The sequence below is a fragment of the Arctopsyche grandis genome, chromosome 6, assembly GCF_051622035.1.
Source record: "Arctopsyche grandis isolate Sample6627 chromosome 6, ASM5162203v2, whole genome shotgun sequence".
In the NCBI taxonomy this organism is placed as follows: Eukaryota; Metazoa; Arthropoda; class Insecta; order Trichoptera; family Hydropsychidae; genus Arctopsyche; species Arctopsyche grandis.
The window spans coordinates 33,329,694-33,353,153 of record NC_135360.1 but is presented as its reverse complement, the minus strand read 5'-3'; the positions used below and the strand labels follow the sequence as shown (position 1 = coordinate 33,353,153).

The 23,460-nt window shown below is 35.9% G+C and overlaps 3 protein-coding genes across 3 annotated transcripts; 2 read left to right on the top strand and 1 right to left on the bottom strand.

Annotated features, from left to right (window-relative positions):
* The first annotated feature begins 3,687 nt into the window (after positions 1-3,687).
* ppan (Brix domain-containing protein peter pan) lies at positions 3,688-6,538 on the top strand. Its single transcript, XM_077432723.1, has 7 exons — positions 3,688-4,599; positions 4,673-4,996; positions 5,066-5,250; positions 5,328-5,582; positions 5,668-5,796; positions 5,870-5,976; positions 6,059-6,538. The coding sequence occupies exons 1-7, from the start codon at positions 4,405-4,407 to the stop codon at positions 6,472-6,474; spliced, it is 1,611 nt and encodes a 536-aa protein (XP_077288849.1). The 5' UTR covers positions 3,688-4,404; the 3' UTR covers positions 6,475-6,538.
* Positions 6,539-10,480: 3,942 nt separating this feature from the next.
* On the top strand, positions 10,481-14,994 carry LOC143913873 (tRNA (guanine(10)-N(2))-methyltransferase TRMT11). Its single transcript, XM_077433911.1, has 8 exons — positions 10,481-10,659; positions 11,691-12,068; positions 12,177-12,311; positions 12,394-12,583; positions 12,654-12,727; positions 12,802-12,940; positions 13,973-14,171; positions 14,250-14,994. Exons 1-8 carry the CDS (start codon positions 10,549-10,551, stop codon positions 14,569-14,571), a joined length of 1,548 nt encoding a protein of 515 aa, XP_077290037.1. The 5' UTR covers positions 10,481-10,548; the 3' UTR covers positions 14,572-14,994.
* Positions 14,502-17,849, bottom strand: LOC143913874 (ER membrane protein complex subunit 2-like). The gene is made up of 7 exons (XM_077433912.1): positions 17,717-17,849; positions 16,417-16,530; positions 16,188-16,338; positions 15,969-16,112; positions 15,739-15,895; positions 15,553-15,648; positions 14,502-15,475 (listed from the first exon to the last, which is right to left on the bottom strand). Exons 1-7 carry the CDS (start codon positions 17,748-17,750, stop codon positions 15,263-15,265), a joined length of 909 nt encoding a protein of 302 aa, XP_077290038.1. The 5' UTR covers positions 17,751-17,849; the 3' UTR covers positions 14,502-15,262.
* Between the last annotated feature and the right edge of the window lie 5,611 nt (positions 17,850-23,460).

Below are 23,460 nucleotides of genomic sequence, written 5' to 3'. Positions count from 1 at the left end.
AAAAAAAAATTATCATTTTTTCTGCCAGATTTGCACTTCTTCTATTATAATAGAAAGAGATTTTATATATAATATGAATTTCAACGCAAGATGCATTGGATTTTGTTTGTTTGTTTCTAACGCTTGTTTGTTTCCAATAATATATTGAAATCCAATAAGATTTTATTGTAATCGATTATAAAGCATTGACAATTTGGTTTGTGGATTCGGTCTCAGTCACGTTTAATATCTACGTCGATAATATGCAAATCGCAAATGTGCTACTTCTTGCTTTATTCGTGGACTTTGCAGCTCCAGAAGTCACGGAACTTGTGAAAAACTTGGCAAAACTAATTGACTCCTTAAAATATGAAAATTCAGCACTGGATCTACACATAAGTAAAAAAAGTGTCACGAGAGCCATAGGAAATAGAGATTCGTCAGCATCTAACGTTATATTGCCAGAGAACGGTTCAGGCACTAAGGAAGAGGTGCGGCAATCCAAACCGAAAGTAAATTCTATAGTAGACCAAATTCAATCGAAAATCCTTCAGCATGGCGTTTCACAGGACCCAGTTGTACAGTCATTGTTGGATCTGGTTCAGACTAAGTTCCCACGTCCGATTCAAATGGTGAAAAAAATGATAATCATCATTAATATTACCAAGAGAGGAATTGAGAGTATTATAGCAACTTTAAAGAAAATGCAAATTGAGCTCATGATGGCATTATCAGAACAATGAAATATATCCAGGACCTGATGTTTTATATTGTACAGAAATTTCACAATAAATAAATTTATAAATATTAATCACAATCAACAAAAAAAAACCACAAACTGGTCAAGTTTTACCTACCCCATCATGGAAATAGCTGAAATGACGTCCCTGTACAAATTTCGTGCAAATAGTTATTCAAATAAACAACTGTTGCTGGTGACAACTTCACAACTTCAACGATCCAGAATCGAGGACGGTGATATTGCAGAACCTGATGATGCAATCGAACTGCTTGCATTTTATGGGGTTGTGGATGAGGTTACAGATCTCGATTCGGGATCGTTGAAGTTGGGTTATACTCTTGAGTAAATCATTTTTCTGCTTTATTTATTTCAGAAAGCAAAAAAAATGTTTAAAGCTGCTGATAAAATTACATCATCCATAACTTAATAACTTAAATTGCAACTTGGCCGTTATTGTAATAGCGTAATTCATTTTAATAAAGAGAACACTAAAAATATTTTAATGCATTTATATTTGACGTATTATTTTGTCGTCCAGTTTTCTGACAACCCTATTTGAGTCCCATGATGTAGGGTTGTCAGATTTCATGCAGACCGTTCAAACTAGTCATAATTTATATTAAATAATAATAATTAATATTATTATTTTATTCCTATTTAAAGGTTCTAACAACGCTCGTGAACATATTGTCAAAAATACCGAGTTTGACCATTGCATTAAAAAAATTTAAATCAATGAACATTAACACAATACAAACTTACGTATTACTTTTTGACAATATGCACACAAACGTTGTTAGACACCTTAATCAAAAGTGATCATACATATATTATGCTCAAAAAGACAAATTCTACCAACAATATATTCGAATCTGTAATTAACCTTTTTCGATTTCGGCTATTATTTATGAGATTATTTTTAATTTTCGACTTTTTCCAGTTTTGATTGTCACCCTATCAATTTTTTTTTAATTTCGACATTTTCCAATCTTTGCGGGAGAACTTTATCCATATTTTTCATTCTGTAGAAAAGTGTATTAGAAAGAGAAAAGTACATCGCTGCAGTTCGCAACAACTGGTTTCAAATTATTTTGAAAAAAATATATATATACATAATATATTATATTTACATTTTTTTTCGTCCAAGACACTATTACATGAAAGTTCGTTAAATTTTCAAGATTTGTATAGTTTTTGAAAAAAATTATATATATTAGAATAATTTTTAGATTAAATAACGGGTTTCCGGAAACCCATGGAAACCATTAAGGTGACACCATTGCAGACACCGACAGTTTATCAATACACAATTCATGTGTATTGATAAACTAGGAATTGCAAATTTCATGTACCAGTAAACTGTAAAAGTTTTTACATACATACAGTTATGAAAAATTCTTAACTGTATGTAGGTAAAAAGTAAAAAAAATACTCGGAGGGTTAAAAGTGCGGGGAGTATTGGATTTTTTTTTATACTTTTGAAGTATCTATACATTATACATTGACTAGTGTTGTGTCCGATGAAATATCATCGCATGGGCTATGGTATTGTTACGTACGCCGCGGATTGAGCGAATTGCACTTAGACCAACGGATATCTGTTATCGGATTAACTAAGTGCTTGCACTTACTTCCAAGGATTATATCTGGACTTTAAGTGCATTTAGGCTAAACAATGACCGTTATTAGTTATTTCTCAGAATCGGTACGGGGAGACCCAATGTCGTGGAAATACATATCCAAATACGTGACTATACAACAGGTTAACAGATTAGGCGTCCTGAGAGATCTACCCTTTATAAGGCGGTACGTAGGCGATATCATGTCATTCTGGACTGATCACTGACAGTGCGTGTATCTCCTTAATCATCAATAAATGCTGGGAAACGACTGTTGGCCTTTTACTTGGATCCTCCACCCACCCCTACGCAACAGTATATTAAGTTATTAAATAAAAAAATAGTAAAAGAAATGTGTCAGCCCTTTGTTCGATCCGCACGCGGTCGTATTTTTTTCAAATACCTTTGAAATAGATTTAATTTAATATTTATATTTAATTGTTTCATATGAAATAAAATGATAAAAACTACCTACCTATCTACATACATATGTATAAAAACATAAAACACCAATAGAAAAATTAATTAATTAAATAAATATTCAATAGATGGTGCTAAATGCCCAGAGTCTTATTGCCCTAGAGGAAAAATTGGTAGCAAACAGTATATATAGAAGTATTTTGTTGACCTGTATGTTCGTATTATAATCGGGTTTGCTACAGCTGTATGTTCATTTCGATTGAATTTTAACTGTTTGAATTTCAGCATGTGCAAAAGACGAAATATTCATGGGGTTGCGCAGATGACATTTCGATGTACATTGATGATTGGCAATTCTTAAAATTAAGTTGGATCTTTCTGGCAAGTTTAAAATGGCAAAAGCCGAGACAAAAGTATGAAATGAGCATGCAGCGAAATAAGCATGCGCCCGCTAGTTTTGCAATCGTTTGTAGCGCAGGGATTATAATTGTACGTTTAAAGGTCTGTTCATACTTAACAGCACTGCACGACTCCGTTTCAAATATGTCATTTTATTATATTTCTATTCATATCTACCTACACGTCACGTCACGTTCACAGCACTTTGGCCGAGTGCAAAGCAAAATCGGCTTACTTATACATTACAGGCCATGACGATACGGCGCAATATTGCTTACGTCGTATTGTCGAGTACTTACAATATGAATGCATACACGTGCATTCGTAGCTACGCGTCAGAATACAAGTCAGCAAAAATGTTTCGACGTTTATCGAACAAAAAATTATGTATAATCGCGCTGTTGTTGGAAGAAGAAGCTCAAGAAGGCAATAAAAAAGCACGGAGGCGTTTTGATGTGCATCCCATGTTAAAAAATAGAAAAACCGAAGGAGAGTTTTGGACACTGTATAAGGAGCTTGTGGATGATGGACAAATTTTTTTTAAATATTTCCGTAAAAAATTAAAAACAATTTTAAATATTTGCGCCAAAACCATATCGAAAGATTGAACAGCTGTCAACTGTCACTATCGATAATTGGTCCAAAACAGCAAAGCGGCAGACTCATGGCACGTAATTCGCGTGTATATTTCCACGATGGCCAAAAAAACGGATCGATACGTTGACGGATGTTGCTGTAAGGTATGAACAGGAAATGTTGGGTACTGCTGTAAGCCTGCCGTGGCGTAAACGTGACGGTTGGTATGAATATACCCATACAAAATGTACCAAAGAATACTTTTCGTACGGCCGGATACCTGCTGAAGTCGGTACGTGCCGACTAGGTATAAACATACCTTTATTGGCAGTGTTTTAGCTATGAAGTAGATAATATTTCGAATCAAAACGACTATTATAGTACGGCGATCGTTATCGCACACAAATAGACACACAGAATATCGCTGTTATATATGTATATGATACAGGGTAATTGGATTATTATTATGAGTCACATCACGATCGTCCAAAAGAAAATTATAATTTGTGTCTGTAATCGTCAAATTTGAAGGCTTAGCTTAGGCGTGATTGTATCGTGTTATGGCCGCGTCGCTCTGACTGACAGTTGACGCACGTGGTTCGCCACAACGCGGCTTTGATATCGAGAAGTTTGTTTTTGCTAATATTCGCGTCCACATCACCCAGGAAAATGGGACGTCGTAAAGGTGGCACTGGTCGATGCTCCAGAAAAAATCGAGCCGCCAAAGCAGCTCCAGAACCGGAAAATATCACCAAAGCTCCTCACTCCTTCGTCATACACCGAGGATTACCATCCAAACATACCACAGAACTCACCAGAGACTTCAGACAACTGATGGAACCCTTTACGGCTTCCCAACTCAAAGTACGTATACATCCTATTTTAGTTATCAGTTTCCCGTAGCTTTATATAAATAATAATGCTCGACGTGTTGCAGGAAAGAAAAAACAACAGTATCAAAGATTTTGTCTCCGTTGCTGGATACCTACACGTGTCTCATATGTGTGTGTTCAGCATGACGAAGCTAGGCTTATATTTGAAAATTTCGAGGATGCCAAGAGGTCCCACATTGACGTTCAAAGTTCACAATTTCTCCTTCTCGCGAGACGTTATATCTAGTTTGAAAAAGCAGTACTTTTTGAAAAGAGCCTTTCACAGTTCGCCACTTATCGTGATGAACAGTTTTTCCGGCGAAGGAATGCACTTGAAGTTGATGGCTAACATGTTTCAAAATATGTTCCCAACAATAAACGTTTCTAATGTAAGTACGAGGGGTTAGTTATAAAAAAGTTGCAGTGAACTTTTAATCATTTTTCATTGATTGTTTCAGATTAAACTTAAAACTATACGAAGGTGTGTTTTGTTGAATTACAATCCAGACACAAAACTCGTCGATTTTCGACATTATTATGTTAAGATGTCGCCCGTCGGATTAACTCGGGGCACTAAAAAGATTGTCCAAGGAAAAGTGCCGAATTTAAGTCGATGTGCTGATATGGCAGAATTTTTCGAAAAGTATACTTGTTGATATATAAGTACTATGTGTATTGTGTTTGATATGTTGGGTTTTCATATTTCTTATTGATTTGTAGGGCTGGAATGTTATCGGAGAGTGAACAAGAGGATGATCCGAGTGCTCAGGTAGTTCTGCCTCAAACTTTGAGCTCTAGAGGGGCTAGAGCTGATGGTCAATCTGCAGTGAGACTGTCAGAGCTTGGACCAAGATTGACGATGCAACTAGTGAAGATCGAGGATGGATTAATGGATGGTGAAGTTTTGTTCCACGAATTCATTAACAAAACTGAAGATGAAAAAGAAGAAATACGAAAGAAAAGAGAAGCTAAACGGTTATTATTTATTATATATTGTTTATAAATATGTATGTATATTTGAATTTGATAATATTACAATATTTTACATTTCAATTTAAAGGAAATTGAAAGAAAATCGCAAAAAAGTACAAAATGAAAATGTCAAACAAAAGGAAGTTATGAAAGAAGAACATAAGAAAAAATCATTAGATGGTATTAAAAAGAAGAAAGAGAAAACTGAAACTCAACGGTATTTTTTTGATATATTTTAATTTGAAGTTTGTTTATTGAATTTTTTATTATGTATGTATCTGTTTTATTAGACTTATGGAAATGGCCGCAGCAGAGTCTCTCAGAGAATCTGGTGGTATGGAAGAAGACGACGATGCCGAATATTATAGACAGGAAGTTGGCGAAGAGCCAGAATACGGTAATTTTGGTTTATTTTGTGTAAACATGTTCAAATGGGAAACAAAACCCAGTCAAATATTATGTTATAATTTTTGTTACAGATTTATTCACAAAGAAGTCCGATAATAGAAAGCGACGACAGCCAAGTGACGATACCAAATTACGGGTGCCTAAGAAAAAAGTTAAATTTGACGAATCTGTCAAAAAAGAATATCGCTCTGCCGGTTCTTCTAAAGATAATCGAAATTCGGGCAAGTTTAAAAAACGCAACGATTCGACAAAACCAGACAGGGACGGTAAGAAATGGAAAGGCGGACGTTCTGGACATCCTAAATATGGTTGGAAAGCGCGAAATGCAGAAGATGAACAAGACAACAAAAGTAGTAAAAACGATCGTGGCCCGAAATTTGGAAAATCTAAGGGGTCGTTTAAAAATAATGATAAGAAACCTGGCAAGGGAAGGAAAGTGCTCGGTTCAAAGGTTCAGAAATTCAAAAAAGGATTTAAGAAGAGATAATTTATGTTACATGTGTTTATTAATTTAATAATGCTAATGTTGTAAAATATAATTATTAATCACAACTGTTTTTATTATGCAAAAAAAAATACACCCTTCCAATTATACATACATATATTTATCAAAATATGAGACTGAAAAAACATGATTGAATAGGGGAACATGCCTATGTAGAAATATACATACGTACACATCTATTATTTTGAATTATATTAAAAAATTCTGGCTATACTTCAAAATTGCTAGGCGTCCGGATTTCAGCAGGAATATCCCGATTAAATCATTGTAGTCTGGTGTCCCGATATGCAGTCTGTGATTCCTGATTTGCTTTTTAATGAAATTTTTTAAATCGAACTAAAGAGACATTAATATAAGGGTAGACGGATTATTCCGCAAAAAGCAAATTCGCGTTAGTCACTAAAATCTCGATCACTCGAGTTCTCGTTAGTACAATATTTCGCGTGGCAAGTAATGAAAACGTAACCAATTTATATAAAATAAGATCCCTAAATTTTTCCCCACTCAAATGCAACATCAGAAATATTTTTAACCTTTCCCTTACGGTGCTAAAAAATTACGCGTGCAGCGGTGATGTCGACTCAGTCGTTCTAGAAATTCGTGATTTTAAAGTCTGATAAATATTAATATTTAACCATTTTTCCTTCTATTCATGACTATAGTAATAGTCCGTATCTATATAAATGAATATATATGTATCAATATTGGTAATATACTGCTAAAAACGATCTAAAAAGCATGAAATTGAAGACGCGTGAACGACAATCCAAGAGGGCCGCCCATCTCCAAGTGAGGACGAACACTAGGCCCCCACTCCGCGACTCGCTGATCAGTGATCACGCCACATCCGCCAGAATTACGCGATGATTCAAAACCTATGCGTAAAAATATATTCAATTTTTTCATCAAATAAAATAAAATATGTTTATATGTACTTTTCATGTATTTATTTTCACAATAATAATTTTAATACACAAATACATAAATTGATAAAAAAAATGAGAAGTAAACGTAAATAAAAAAAATATAAGACAATAAGAAAACGTTGAAAATTAATTGATAAATATAAGTATTCATCCTTGCTATAATACAAGTAGACAATTACAAAAATTACAAAATTCACATGAATGATAAAAATATAAATTGTATGTAAATGTAAGTAAAGAACAATAGCATGAAAAATGTACGAAAACCGAATAACAATAAAATTAAATATTTGTGTCCATTACATAACAATCAGAGCATGAAATAATTTTTTGTTCAATTCTGTGCGTTATACAAACAGGCTTTTGACAAATATGGCACAATAGCCGAGTTATTTTTTTTATCATTGGATAAGGGCAGAATCTACAGTTTCTCGTTTGCACTCTAGAAATGGTAGATGTATTCTCCGATATGCCTTCTTGCGGAATGTTAGTGGAATGTGCTTCTAGTGATTGTCGATCATACTGCGATATAACCATATCAATAGCATCCTGTTGTTGTTTATGGAATTTTACTGTACTTTTTTTTCTCCTTACAATATTGGGCATAGCTAATTCCAAACTAAGTTCTCTAATAAATAATTTTCGTCGACTTCTGTTATTCGCTTTCCATTCTGGATATTTCTGCGCCCATAGCAAATATGCATTTAGCGCAGCTATATCCAGCATCTCCATAAACACTCTAAAAGGCCATCTTCTTGTTGATCTTGCACAAGAATACTCACTTGTCATTTTATCGCCGGTATCTACTGCGCCTTTTGTTTTATTATAAAACATTATTATTTCCGGCTTCTTTTCTTCATGACTACTCACTTCACTGTCATGAAATTGAGTAGACAATAGCAAAACTGCTTTATTTTTTTTTGGCACATACGAAACTAATGTCTTGGTTGATGTAAAACCAAACAAGCTACTGTGTAAAAGTCTATGTTTCGATGGTAAAAATTCTTTGGGAATTTCCCGTTTATTTTTACGTAGGGTACCAGTTAGAGTTAGCCCTTTATCTAAAAGGCTATCAGCTAATGCCACCGAAGTAAAAAAGTTGTCCGTTGTTACACCTCTATTGGTGCCATATTGCGGTTGAACTAAATCCATCACTACACGATTCCCTTGATTTATCTCTCGGCAATTATTAACCATACCTGTATAAACCTGTATATTTAATATATATGCTGTTGAAGAGTCAGCCGATACCCACATTTTTATTCCATATCTACCGGGTTTCGACTTCATATACACGCGGAATGGGCAATTGCCTCTATAGGTAGCCAAACGTTCATCCACAGTAATGTTGCAACTTGGAGAATAATTACGTTTACATTCTTCTACAAATTCATTAAAAATTGTCCTGATAGGTTCTAATTTATCAGACGACACGTGTATTCTTTCTTGTCTGGTTTCTTTGTCGTCAAAACGAATTTGACTGAATATTGTGATGAACCTATCCCGAGACATAGATGCCGTAAAAATGGTTGGCAAAAAGCGCTGTCATTAGTCCACAATTCATTTAAGCTTAATTTTCGGGTCCTGTTTCTGCCAGACGCAAGCATTATTCCAATGAATGCAAGCAATTCTTCTGCCAATATCGGCTCGATAATTTTCGTGGATGTACGATGTAACTGACGATTCGTTTGTTCACATATTTCTCTCACCATATTTGAATTTATAAACAAAGAGAACATTTCTCTAATAGTATTTACAGTAGTGCTACCATTTATAAGTCCTGAATTTTCGGTAACAATATTGCACTCTCTACGTCTTGAGGATGATGGTGGTAATGAATTCCATTGGAATCCATGATTCGATGTATACACTTCTTCGTCTTCATTTTCACTGGCCTCTAATTCCGAATCTGTATCTTCCATATCTTCAATAAAATCTTCCGTATCAGTAAAATTATCATTTATTTCAAAATCGAGATCGCTATCATATTCCTCTTCATTCATCAAATTTCTTTCAGACATTTTTTTCTTTTGTCTTTGAAAATATAAATATAATATACAATGTAGCATAGCAAATTAAAAAAAAATAACATTAAATAATTATTACCGTATTTACTATATAATAATCAAGAAACACAAATAAAGTGCTGGTCCACACGGTACAAAAAAGCTCCGAAACGAAAAAAACAACACGCGCGCACCGAGAACGGGACACGACTGAAAGAAAAAACGTAATAACACACACTGCATTTGCGCATTATGCCCGATTCTTCGATAAAATATTTTTTTCTGTTGCGTCAGATAAATACGTGTATATTATAATAATTCTATCTAATACATTAATGTATTGCTGAGGAATACCCAAAATATGAACTCTGTATTTAGTATATTTACAGAGATATTCACACAATTAGAGTAAATGTCGACTATGTTTCTATCACCGGTAAGGAAAGGTTAATATAATGACGACGGCTTGGCGGAAAGAATCAAATCATCTGTTGCTGAATAGCTCGGAAGTTGAGTAAAAGAAAATTTTATGAAGTTTCGTGAACTTTAAAAGACTCAAAATATGGTTCGGTGATTACTGGTCACAAAGTCACTAAAATCTCTATAACGGAACATCTGGCAGCCGAAAAGTCCTTCATACTAACAAGAACTTGAGTGCCAAATATTGTGTATTCGCGATTTTCATGGCAAAAATTGTCTTTGTGACCACCGCAATGTGACGAAGAGTCCCAATTACCCCAAAATATATATGTTGAAAAATGCAGCAGCATGCAAATTTTTTTCTGGGTTTCATTAAGGAAAATAAACATTTTATGGAAAGTTAGCGTTTGGTGTGAAAGGATTTAAAAATAATGATGATAAAATCCCGACATTATTCTTTGAAAATCTAGCAAACCTGCTACGGACCTAATGTCAAAATCGTTAAAAAAAATATTGCATATATATTTCAGTGACTGAAATTACTTAAGTGTGTATCAATTCATTGAATAAATATTGTTTAACTGAATTTAAAACTTTACTTCTTACCAATTGAAATTGCATTACACGAAATGTCAAAGTAGGCCGAATAAGCAGGTGTTTGGAGTGAATGTTGTGTATTGGGGTCAGTGACGTTTGGCGACCACATGACATTAGTTCGATGTGTCAAATGGTTCAGTACTACAATAACATCAGTCAAGATGCCCAAAAGATATCTGCTGTGGTTTGCTCATGAACATCTTGAGTTTCGTCGTCCTGTTAGAAACTTTTCACATACTATTTTACATTCCATATTTTCTAACCTAAAACATTGCTCATTGCATTCGTAAGCCAGTGGCTCTTCAATATGTGAATCTATTTGGGGTATCAGAACACCAGTAATCGATCATTCAAACCTTCCAATCAAAAACTATTCTCATTCATAGCATATTGATATTAAGGTTAAGATAAATATTGAAATGAAAAAGTTAAATACTCAATCTTAACTTCTCAACATTGTCGTAGTATATTTGATTTGATTTTTAAATGCTTTTTATTATTACTAAATTATGTTCACAATACATCTTATATATATTTTAATAGCTACTGATCATTTTCTATTTTACAATTTTAATTTAATTTTGTTAGTAATCATAATATTATAATGTTAATATATACAGCGTAATAGGAAAAAGAGCTCAAAAACCTATTTACAATCCTTATAAATGTTCATAATACATCTAATACATAATATTAATTAAAGACTGTCTAAAGTCGATGATCTAAAGCAGATTGTGTTTAGGTAATCTGTGTGTTATACCTGAAGGGTATAGACATTTTGTTGTAATCACCGAGACTCTTCACAAGTGTGTTAGTATGGTTATTAGTGATTCTGTCATAGAATCTACTGGTTAGGCAGTTAGTAATGTCTGTAACAAACGGAATATTATATATGGCATGCAGTTTTTTCAAGTTAGTATATATGGGTGTATTATAAATTATTTTGTATTACTTTGAGCTTGGAAAGGTTAGTATTCGAGGCGTTATTCCATACAGGTGAAGCATAGGTCAATAGTAGTATATTTGAAGTATCTACATATATATGTACTTGGACACTTTTACTATAATTATTGATAAGCCTAATAACGTGCTTCACTTTCAAATTAAAATAACATTCTTATAATGAAAAACTCACTAATCATAATCATTCCAATTAAGAGCCATTGGTATTAACTAACCAATCAATACATTCACATTTGGTAAATGATCCAAAATTCTCATTGGATTTCATCATTTAACTCTTTTAAAGGAAATCGACTCAATAATATCACTTTTTGATATAAAATTAAAATTCCTCGAAGAGCCTTTGAACGATGTGCTATATTGGATCGTAGAACTGGAATCTGAAGATTTGGCTAAGAAGATCGCCTCCAGGTCCATCTCGTTACGATGGTGCATCGAATTATGGGGCAGGGCAAAGACCTCGGATGAAATGCATAAAGTTTTGAACGAATCCATCGTGAACAAAACCCAAGATTGGATCTCTTCCGGAGACGAGTTGAATTCTTGCTTAGCGTGTCCGAGGCGTATAATGGAGCCGCACTTTTCGTCCGAAAACACATTTAGATTCACCGTCGAAACCTTCTGCAAACATTTCCAGAGCGAGGACAAAATTAAGAAAATAGAGGTTACTTTTTTATATAAAACAAACTTTTGAATGTAGTAAACTATTTTTTATTCATATAAAAGTGTACATCATATATAAATATTTTTAAATTACTCATAATTTTTATAGAATTTCAATTACATGCCATTCAAAGGATCCGTGTCACTGAAAAACCCCGAGGTGGATATCATGTTCTTAGAATATTACGGATTAGATCCGAATAACATTCCAGAAACACCTCACGACGTGTTTGTCGGTAGACGTGTAAGTTTCGCATACAACTATACACCTTGCAAGAGACAATCTTTAGTTGAATTTAAATTTAAATCGATCATTATTTATGTAGATAGCTGAAGGCCAACGAAATCTTATATCGAAACTGTCGTTAAAACATCGCAAGTTCATCGGGAATACAAGCATGGACGCTCAACTCTCCGTGCTGATGGCCAACCAAGCTCAGGTCAAGTACGGAGACACGGTGATCGACCCTTTCGTAGGTAGCGGGTCACTTTTGGTTGCCGCTGCTGAATTCGGAGGTTGGTTTCATCAATTTGAAGGCATTCACATTCACATTCAATTTTAAAAACCTGTTTTTTTTCCTCAAAGGCTACGTTTGGGGTACAGATATGGACTTTCTAATGCTTCACGCGAGATCAAGACCCACGAGAATAAAACAAAAGGTTAAACATTAATGTTCTAAAATTAAAAAAAGTATTCAAGTCTAACTGTTTTCTAACCGTCGATCCTGTTGCAGATTAGAGAGAAGGACGAAAGTATCAGAGCCAATATGCAGCAGTATAAAAGGCAACATCAGTATTTAGACGTTGTCGTTAGTGATTTTTCAATGCCTTTATGGAGAACTTCGTTGAAATTTGACGCTATTATTACAGATCGTAAGTTATACACTGCACGGAAAATACTATACAGCACCACTCTCATGCTTGTTTTGGACGAGTGCAAGGCAAAATCGATTTACATTTATATAATACAGAAAGCGTCAAGTTGTTATTGTCATAATATGACGTTTCCGAACATTTTCTTGAGTACGGGTGCACTCGCCACCATACGTGAATATTTCCACAATAGCCAAAGTAAATCGATTTTGCTTGGTACGTTTCGGTGACATTCACTGCTGTATAATATGAATGAATCGTGTCGGTTTCGGATACACACTGCGGAACATGAACGTGTCCATGTAGAATGTACTAAAGAATATTTTTCGTATTGATTGTATGAACATTTAACCCATTGCTGCCAAACAACTATATGTATGTATCGGTTCGGTGATTATTCCGCACTAAACGAACTAAAATCTCGATCATGGAACATCTGGCACCCGAAAATTCCATCCCTCGAGAGACACACATGCGAACTATCATACTAATGAAAACTCGAGTGCCAGACATTCCGTATTCGCGATCGTAATGTGCGCAATAATCCGTTTACCGTATGTATCATTGTTTTCAACTTAGTCCAAGATTGCCAAGAGTATCGTTGGTGACGTCACAACTACGAGAAGTATAAGAAAGGTTCTTTAACTGACGCTTTCTAAGAAATAAATACAACTTGATGGGTATTGCTAGTGTGGGATTTAGTTTTATAACCTAGAAGATTGCATGTATGAATGATTAAGTTGGCATGAATGATGAGGTTGGTAACGTGTAATGTGTCGGAACAGTTTAGATCGTTGCGGCGCTCTAGTCAACAATTTTTTAAACCGTTTAACCGGTCTCATTTCACTCCACTGTCTATGTCTCCTGTCAACCGGATCCTACACTTTTACATATCGAGATTTTTTACCCAGATTAAATGCGTCGGTAAGTTTGGCAATCTTGGACAGGCAAGCAAAGGTTTCGACTCGTTTAACGAATACAGTTTTAACATTATTATTGATAAAATTAACTAATGTGTTGTTTTTTCCTTAGCGCCGTACGGAATTAGGGAGTCGACTGAAAGAATAGGAATCGAGCGTCAAAATTACTCACTTTCTCCAGAACATTTAGTGAATCACATTCCCTCCAAAATAGACTACAATTTGCCTGAAATATTTGAAGACTTGTTAAATTTTGCAGCGTTGCATTTATGTATAGGGAAAAAATTGGTTTTTTGGTATCCGTGCTACAGGTAAATTTTTCACAATCAATTTGCGTTAATTTATCATACATTGAATGTTTAATACTGTATGTAATTTGTTTTCTTTAGGGGGGATTACGACGTTAATAAACTGCCACGTCATCCATGCCTTAAATTAAATGCCAATTCAGAACAAATTCTCAGTAAGCTGACTTCTCGACGACTATTGACGTACGAAAAGACAATGGATCTGTCGAATAATAATTTGTACAGCTCCGAGAAGACATTCGATACAAACGGCATTTCCGAAGATGACTTTCGAACAAAATACTTTAACTCACAGGATCAAACTAGGAAAGAAAGAAAAGAAGAGAGCAGAAGAAAGTTGGAAGAAAGTATGAAATATATTAAAATAAGGAATGAACTGTCCAAAAACAACGAAACCCCTTAACTTACATGTAATAAAAAAATAAATACATATTCCACAAATATTGACAGGAAATTCATATATTTTTAAATACACTAATGTGACAAAATGATAACATATTTAAACGATTTTATTCATAACAAACTAGAATGAAAATATATGGTACATAAGGTAACGGTACCACTCACTGTCACGACCCAATCCTTGACATGTTTTCATTAAAATGTGAATAAAACTACACTTTCGACTTTGAAATAATGTTCAAAATGCTGTTTAATACCACCGCTTACTGCAATGCAAGATTAAAAATGAAGACCGGAAGCTAAAATGTTGATATTTGAGATAATTAAAAATGAAAGCAGAGAAAATTTAGTATTTTAACACTTTTAATCAACAAGTTTTTAATCAACGACATCTTTAACTGGATATATACTTCATATATAAATGATAAAATATGTCACACCCGGTTTTTTTTTTCAATCTTTCCAGTGTTTCTTCCGATTTCACTCCAAAATGAAATCCAGATGTAATTTTTCGTATGTTAATGAAAAAGAAAATTCCAAAGATTGGATCGTGTTGTTGAATGGTATCATTTGCTTATAGATAATACAGTTCGGACATAAAAAAAAGCAACGTTTGATCCTTCGGTTGAATCAAATTGTTCCATTTAAGTCCATTCCGTATATAAAATTGCACTACATGAAATTAGAATATATTAACCCATAGTTATAGCTGCGAATGAATCGATTAGATCTTTGACTTGATCTTTTTGTTTATCTTGCCCTTTAGGACCTACCAATACTGGAACGTTTTCTCCGGCCGCTGCGTACAATATTGATATCTGATTCAAAGCCCACAGCGACAACTGCCAAGCCTTCTTTTTGTTGCTTCCACTGCTCTTATATAGAGACGCTAGATTATTACAAACCTGAAAGAAAGGACACAATTTGTACACAAATTCTTCGAATTTAAATAAAATCACACATCACAGCTCAATGATATTACCAAATAAAGTCCGAGCAAAGCGCGCATGTTCTTCGGATTCAATTGTATCGCCTGCCAATAGTACGTTTTTGACAATTCCATGTTCTCAATTCCACCCTATAAGTTAAATCAACAACGATAGTAATGAATTTCACATAGTGTAAATCTTTTATCCAGTTTTCAAGACAATATTTGTAAAGTACGCACCATTGTGTAGCGAATATCGGCGACTCGTTGATGGAAAAGATGCGAGTGGGGTTGATGTAAGAGCAATTCCTCGGCGCAGAAGACGGCCTTCGAATAGTCGGCTTGGCTTAAATACAAATCGCACAACTCCTGCCATGCTTCCACATCCGACATGAACCTACAATGATTTCAATACTCGTCAATGTGAACCGTTCTCCGACAGTCGGTCGACATTATACGAGCGTGCATACTTTTTCAGATATTCCGTCAGCTCTTTGATCGCTTCCAGGATGCGTCCTCTGGCTTTGAAGATGGCCACTCGCCGCTTCCGGGGTGCGGCGTTCGTCTCGTCGCGTTTAATAAGCGAGTCCAAGAATTCCAAAGCCTCATCATACCTATGAATATAAGAAAAAGGAATAATCCATCTACGTATGTAGGCGGTAGGCTGAAACATGCGCAATTGCTATTACTTTTCCATGGCTTCCAGCTTCATCGCTTGGTAGCGATGCACTCTCAAACTTCCCGGAAACTGTGCCGATAGTATGCCGATGCATTCTTCGGCTATGTCAAACATATGACAGTCCAAAGATGCAAATATCATTTGTTCCAATACGACGTGTTCTGGAAACATACGTACATACATACAATGTAATAAGATTTTCGATTTAAAAAAATTAGACACTCGGCGAATGTACACACTTTCTTTTCCCAATTTGTTTGTGTTGTTTTTGATGTGCAACTCCCATATCTCGACAATGTCTTCACTTCTCCGATAGTTATTCTCTCTCCAGCCGCGTAGCAGTGTTTGTATTTCTAATTGAAAATTAAAAAGAAATATATATTGTAATGTGAGAACACGGGAGAGAGTATCCGCTGTCTAAGGGTATTCGGGGGCGAACAATGGACACCCCTGAATTGTAAGTAAGTAGTCACTGGAATTCTCAGAATCCGGGAAAAAGCGTGAGACTCACTTAAAACTGTACGTGTCTAGACTTGAGGTTCTTAACCTTGTTGGAGGTACTGAACACCTTCAATTTCATTTGCGCATTCACCGAACCCTTCTTAATTGGAAAAATAAAATATGATTTTTTTCAAAATCAAAACATAGGTATATATTTTACTGGTGCACAAAATGAACATCACTGTGTTCAAAGAACAAAACCATTAAAACATGATTTTCACACAAATACAAAAACATAATAATGAATATTTACTGTAAATCAGTGTGACTTCTGCTGTTGCCTTTCAGAGACCAGTTCAGAAACCTTGGCAAGTGCCACTCTCATGTCATTTTCGCAACAAAGTCTGTTCCTTTTCTTCGTTTTTATGTCCAGCATCCTCGAAAAGGATTGCTCGCAAAGATATGTATGAAAATATCTAGAGCTTTCTTAGCAATAACAGGTTACGTTACCATTTGTTGACACCAAAACGTTGAGAGCTTTGTTGTTCTGAAGAGTTGCTGTTGAATTTCCGCCGAACCCCTGAGACTGACTCACCAAACCCCTGAGGTTCGATCGAACCAAAGTTAAGAACCACTGGTCTAGACAATAGATATATAAATTTAACCTCAGTATAAAGGAGCAACTTGTCCTTTATATAGAGGTACATATGCCATATCAGATTATTCCGGAGCGAGTGCTAGCTACGTGTGGACCTCCTGAATCATTCAATAAATACTGTGAAGCGACTTTGGCCTTTCATTTAGATCCTGAACTCACCCGTACGCAACAATATCAAGTAACTAATGAAATATTTTCACTGGAGAGTACCTTCTCCATTGTTTTGGGTTTAGAATTATTATTCGAAATGGTTATCAAAGTCGAATGACTTGCTAGAAAGGTGTGGAAGGGTAAGGTCTGTTGTCTCACGACAATTGAGGCTAGCGCATAATTAATCAATTGTCAATCATGAGTATACAAAATATTACAAGTATGAAAAAACGAGACAATGGGGAAAATAGTCTGAAATATGGTTCACGTTTATAAATAATGATTATTACCGGTCAGACCCATCGATTCAAAGTCGTAGGACATTTTGAACCAGAGTTTTCGATCTCCAGTCGTTTCAATCTCCACACGTCAAACGGACTGACCCCATGTTGGTCTTAGCAGGTCAAAGTACAGCTAAAAGAAACACTAAACTCGTACTGAGTATTAAAGGGTGTGCCTCCATTATTTATTTCATTACAACGCTTCCGTAGCCATTTTTTGATTTTCTTCGAAAGTAAATACTAACAACAAGGGTTCCACAACCGATCAGCACAACTAAAAGTACTCACGTAACTGTATGCTGTTCGGCCGCCTGTGTGCAAAGCATACATGTATAATACATAGATCCGCCCTCACGCTTTATACTGGTCTCCCTTTTGGCGCATGCAAAATACGGTTTGGTGATTACTGGTCACAAATTACTCGTCACAAAGTCACTAAAATCTCTATAACGGAACATCTGGCAGCCGAAAAGTCCATCATACTAACGAGAACTTGAGTGCCAAATATTGTGTATTCGCGATTTTCATGGCAAAAATTGTCTTTGTGACCACCCCAATGTGACGAATAGTCCAATTACCGCAAAATACATGGCGCATGCACACTTTCTCTCAGTAGGTAGGTAGGTACCGCTGCGTCGTAGGGAAAAAAACCTTTTTTTTTTCCAACTTCCCCGCTAGTTAAACCCCCCGCACCCCTCAGTTAGTGAAGACAAAATCTCCGACCAAAATCACACGTCAGGGTCCATCTATGTGTATTATATATCTATGGTGCAAACTTAAATCTCATTAAATTAAAGGTCATTATTTATACTAAACGGCCAGTATCCATCGTTCAGTATACAAGTGGTCAGTATAAATAATAAAAGTTCAGTATTTATATTAAATGATCAGTATTAATCAGCCAGCAGCATAGCTCGGTCGTTAAGCTTCTGCTTAGCGTCGAGAGGCGCCGGGTTCGGTCCCATGAGCTGACCTCGATTGAAATGAATTTTTCTGGGTATATCTGTAGTGCTGCTGGTCAGACCTGGATATTTGTGACTCCAGGTCCATCGTTTCCTATCAGAACTTGCCAATTTTATTTGATTTCATTGTTGAAACGGTTCCTGGTAAAATTGGCTAAATATCCTTCCTACCTACTATGTCACCACTATTTGAGATTGATTAATGTTCAATAAAATTTATGTACAATTCATTCTCAATGTCTCGTTAATTTGCGAGTTTGTCAGTGTAACTCAGCGACTTGTATAATAAAAAAAAATGCTGCAATGTTTGTAATTGGCCAGGAAGGGGTTACTTGTAAGGCCTTCCTGGTATATATGTAAAAAATATAATAAATAAATGGTAAGTTTTATTTTGACGAATGGCCGAATATTTATAATGACATTTAATATTATAATACTGACGATTTTGTTTATAAAATACTGATTTATATACTTACCGAAATTGATTAAAATATAGGCACTACTTACTGATGTGAGAATTTGCATAAACTTACATACACACTTTCAATCACGTTTGCGCAAGCATTGTTTGTACAAGTATGCAAATGAAACTTCAATTAAGTATTAACGCGCTTGTACAAACAAAATACTTGCGTAAAATAATAGTACAGACGTTTAAGCATGCTTGTACAAAATGATTGATCATGTAACATGATCTGGAGTTCAGAATGTAAACGATCAATGCATTCAAACATCGCCTTCCTGATTTAATCTTGTAAAGTGAGTTCAGCGTCCCTTGTTTCCACTCCTGCCAACCTCTTTTTAGTCCCAGATCTTGTCTTTATTGTGATTTTATGATCATCTGATTTTATTTATATATATTTATTTATTTTAAAAGCACCTGTTCAATTGCAAACTCCAATAGGTAACCACGCTTCTCTAGTTATCTTCTAGCTAATGATAATAATTGCACCTCACCAATGCCCTTTCATTTAATTATCTTTTTGTATTATGTTGGAGATATTTCTACGAAATTCATGACAATAATCTTATCTACAGACGAACGAATCGTTTCGGCTGTGCATAAATTCCAGGGTTCGTGATTATATCCCAAATGTGAACCACTAACAGGTTTGCTCAAATTTCGTAAAAAAAGCATTTTCTGACCAATATTTGTGCAGTTTTCTGTACGGCAATTTTCCTGTGCGACGAATTTTCGAGTGACTGGAGATCCGCATGAGTGATTTTCGTAGCGGCTGTTATCCTGTTAGCGATTCACATTTGGGATGTAACCCTTTTACCAAATTCCAGTGCAAAAAATATTCCAGTTTGAAGTGTCATTCGTCACTGTTTTCTTAGTGTAGGTAGTGTTTATAGTGTTTATAATCTGCTTGTGGTTACCTCTCGTAGATATTAATGTTCGCTTTCGATCTCCCGATAATTTATACGGTGATCGGATAAATGTATTCAAGAAAGCCGCACTCTCAAGATATCCAAACTTTCAAAGATGCTCAAGAAGAACTAACGCAATAGAATTCCACAAAAAAAAAAGCGTAAAGGGGTATTTGTCAGTGACGGCTCGTCCAAATAGGCTGCAGAGTTGCAGATCTCTCAGTATAGTACATATGCATGCTATTTTTGTTATCTTTTAATAAACGGTATGGCCAACGAGCTACTACAGCCCGATTAATCTCTGCAGCCCCCCCCCCCCCCCCCACTATGAATTCTCACGAGCTGCTACTGGTATTTGTACATGGTAAACGGATTATTGCGCAAATTTCGATCGCGCAAATGACAATCGTTGCCACAAAAATCGCGAATACGGAATATTTATTTTATTTTATTTATATATATTTTAGCTATCAAGCTAATTTAAAAATACATCTTAATTATTATGTACTGTCCCTCACAGAGGTGTCTCTTCGCACCTCGCAGGAATGCATCCATGTTTTTAGCAGACCTGATGCACTCAGGGAGGGCATTATACATGAGCACACCCCTGTGAAAAACACCCCCAGCCGTTTTATTCTTTCTTACTCTACTTACAACTAGTTTGTCCTTATTTCTAGTATAAAAACTATGTTTATCTCTATTCCTTATTATATAATCATCAAAATACTTAGGTAATAACTTATGATCTAACTTATAAACAAAAGACAATGTACTAATATTTAGACTAATTCTAATACTCATCCATCCTAATTCATCTAACATACTTCCAATACTCTTAAATCTACTCACATTCAAAATACCTCTCATAGCTTTATTCTGTATTTTTTGCATTTTTTCTAAATCTTGGCCACTAAACAAATTAAGCACAGTGGCACAATAAACCACATGTGGCAAGACAATTGAATTAAACACTAAAATTTTACTTAAAATATTTCTTAATCTACATAATATACCAACTTTTCTAGCCATTTTTTTTATTATATTGTGGCGGCTCGCTTATACGACATGGTCGAGTTTGGTTGCCTTCCTGCGAGTGGGGACCAACTCGGCTGGGTTCGGAGAGCCGCTACTCACTCTGCCTTTAGCTGTCATATAATAAACACGTGCATTAACATGCCAGTCGTCTCATTTGTTCGTCCCCCATAACTGGTGACCCCCGACATCGAGCCACGCAGCCTCGATCAATTTCAACATGCCGCTCATCCCTGCCTCACCGAGCCAGGCGGGAAAGCTACCCGCCGCGCCGCCATAAACACAGCACGTCGCGGCTCGCGGGTGACAATAAACGAGCAGACACGGCTACCTACCTACCTACCGACTGGAGTCCAGCCACAACGTCGATGACAGGTGCTTAAAAAAATGGGGGAGCGAATGAGACGACGATCTTGACAGCTGGATGTGGAGTCATGCGCGATCCAGTACACATAGAACGGTCATCCAGCACCACAAGATTCATCACACACCACCTCAGCACCATCATCATCATCAAGGCCCCGTACGTCCCCACGAGCGTCGTCACGCCGAGACGGGCGGTAGCGCTACAACACCTCCACGAGCCACAACGACTCACGGTCCAGCTCGGAGTATCATCAACCACATCGATGCCCCTGCCGCCCCCGCCGCCCCACCAACCGACATCAGCCTCGGAAGAGCGGCGCCGGCGCAGCATCGCATCGGCGCGACCATCGGACCAGCCACCGTCCTGCTCGCGACGTCACCGCCCTCGAATGTACCGACCATTCAGGGCGGTACACCTACACAGCGTATGACCCACGTCAACAATTTTTTTCTCCCCACTCAATAATTTTTTTCTTTTGTAAAATTTGTTTCTTTGTAATTTTTGTATCGCTGATGATGGGGGGGGGAGTGATGTGGCGGCTCGCTTATACGACATGGTCGAGTTTGGTTGCCTTCCTGCAAGTGGGGACCAACTCGGCTGGGTTCGGAGAGCCGCTACTCACTCTGCCTTTAGCTGTCATATAATAAACACGTGCATTAACATGCCAGTCGTCTCATTCGTTCATCCCCATAATACCAACTTTTCTAGCCATTTTTTTTATTATATTGTGGCGGCTCGCTTATAAGACATGGTCGAGTTTGGTTGCCTTCCTGCGAGTGGGGACCAACTCGGCTGGGTTCGGGGAGCCGCTACTCACTCTGCCTTCAGCTGTCATATAATAAACACGTGCATTAACATGCCAGTCGTCTCGTTCGTTCATCCCCCATAATATAGTCAGCGTGCATTTTAAAATTTAGTCCTGAATCTATGTATACACCTAAGTATTTTATATTTTCAACTTTTTCAATTAACCCTTTGACTGCTACAACAACGATAAATCGTTGTTTTGAAATCGGCGAAGATTGCTACGACGATCGTTGTTGACGTCATTAATTGTCGTATTTCAATACTTTCTTTGAGCCACCAGCACATCAGTGGCACGAAACATTTTTTTTATATACGTATTTATATTTATTTTTCAATCAAGCTTTATAAATATTTATCAATTTTTTAAATAAAAGCTCTTCAATTTCGGGTTCATCATCAAAGTAAATTTCGGGTTCGTTGTCAATGTCATATAAGGAGTTATTACTTGGGAATTGATTATTATCGATAAATTCATTTTCAGAATCAGTAGAGCTGCTGATTTGTCGAGTTCTTCGGCGAGGAGCTATTATTTCGCTTTCATCACTTTCACTGTCCGATATCATTTTGCAGAGTTAAAATAAATGGCAAAAAACAATAGAAATCCGCTTTCAATTATATAGGTCACGAGACGTCACGAATTCATGCAATCAATCAAATGCAACTGAAATGCATACAAAATGTTTATGATACATGTTGAAAAATTATTTGATTATTAGAAACTTCGCATCCTTGTGTGTCTCGCTCATACGTACACAATTAAAACCAAGAAAGAAAGAGAGAGAGACCGCTACCTGTTTCGAATATATCGCATGTTGTAAGGATACATCGATATCTAAAAATAGATTATTGAAAAGAATAAAGCCTCGGAAAACAATCGTCAAAACTTATTTAGTGTATATATGTAGGTATCTCTTTCGCACGCACGCATGTAAAAGCAAGACAGAAAGAGAGAGCACGAGTCCACGAATGCTTCTTAAAAATATATAAAGTATTATAAAAATTACGAGTGTTCGGCGAAGTAAGTATGTAAAAAAAAATATTATATTTTTTTTTTTTCAAAATAATTACAAATGTTAGCATTTTTCGCTTGGACATTGAAAAACCTCGTAGCAGCCAAAGGGTTAACTTATCATCAATTCTAATTTCATTCAATATATTTTTATTTTTACCATTCTTTTTATTTGGCACTCAAGCTCTCGTTAAAATATATCTCG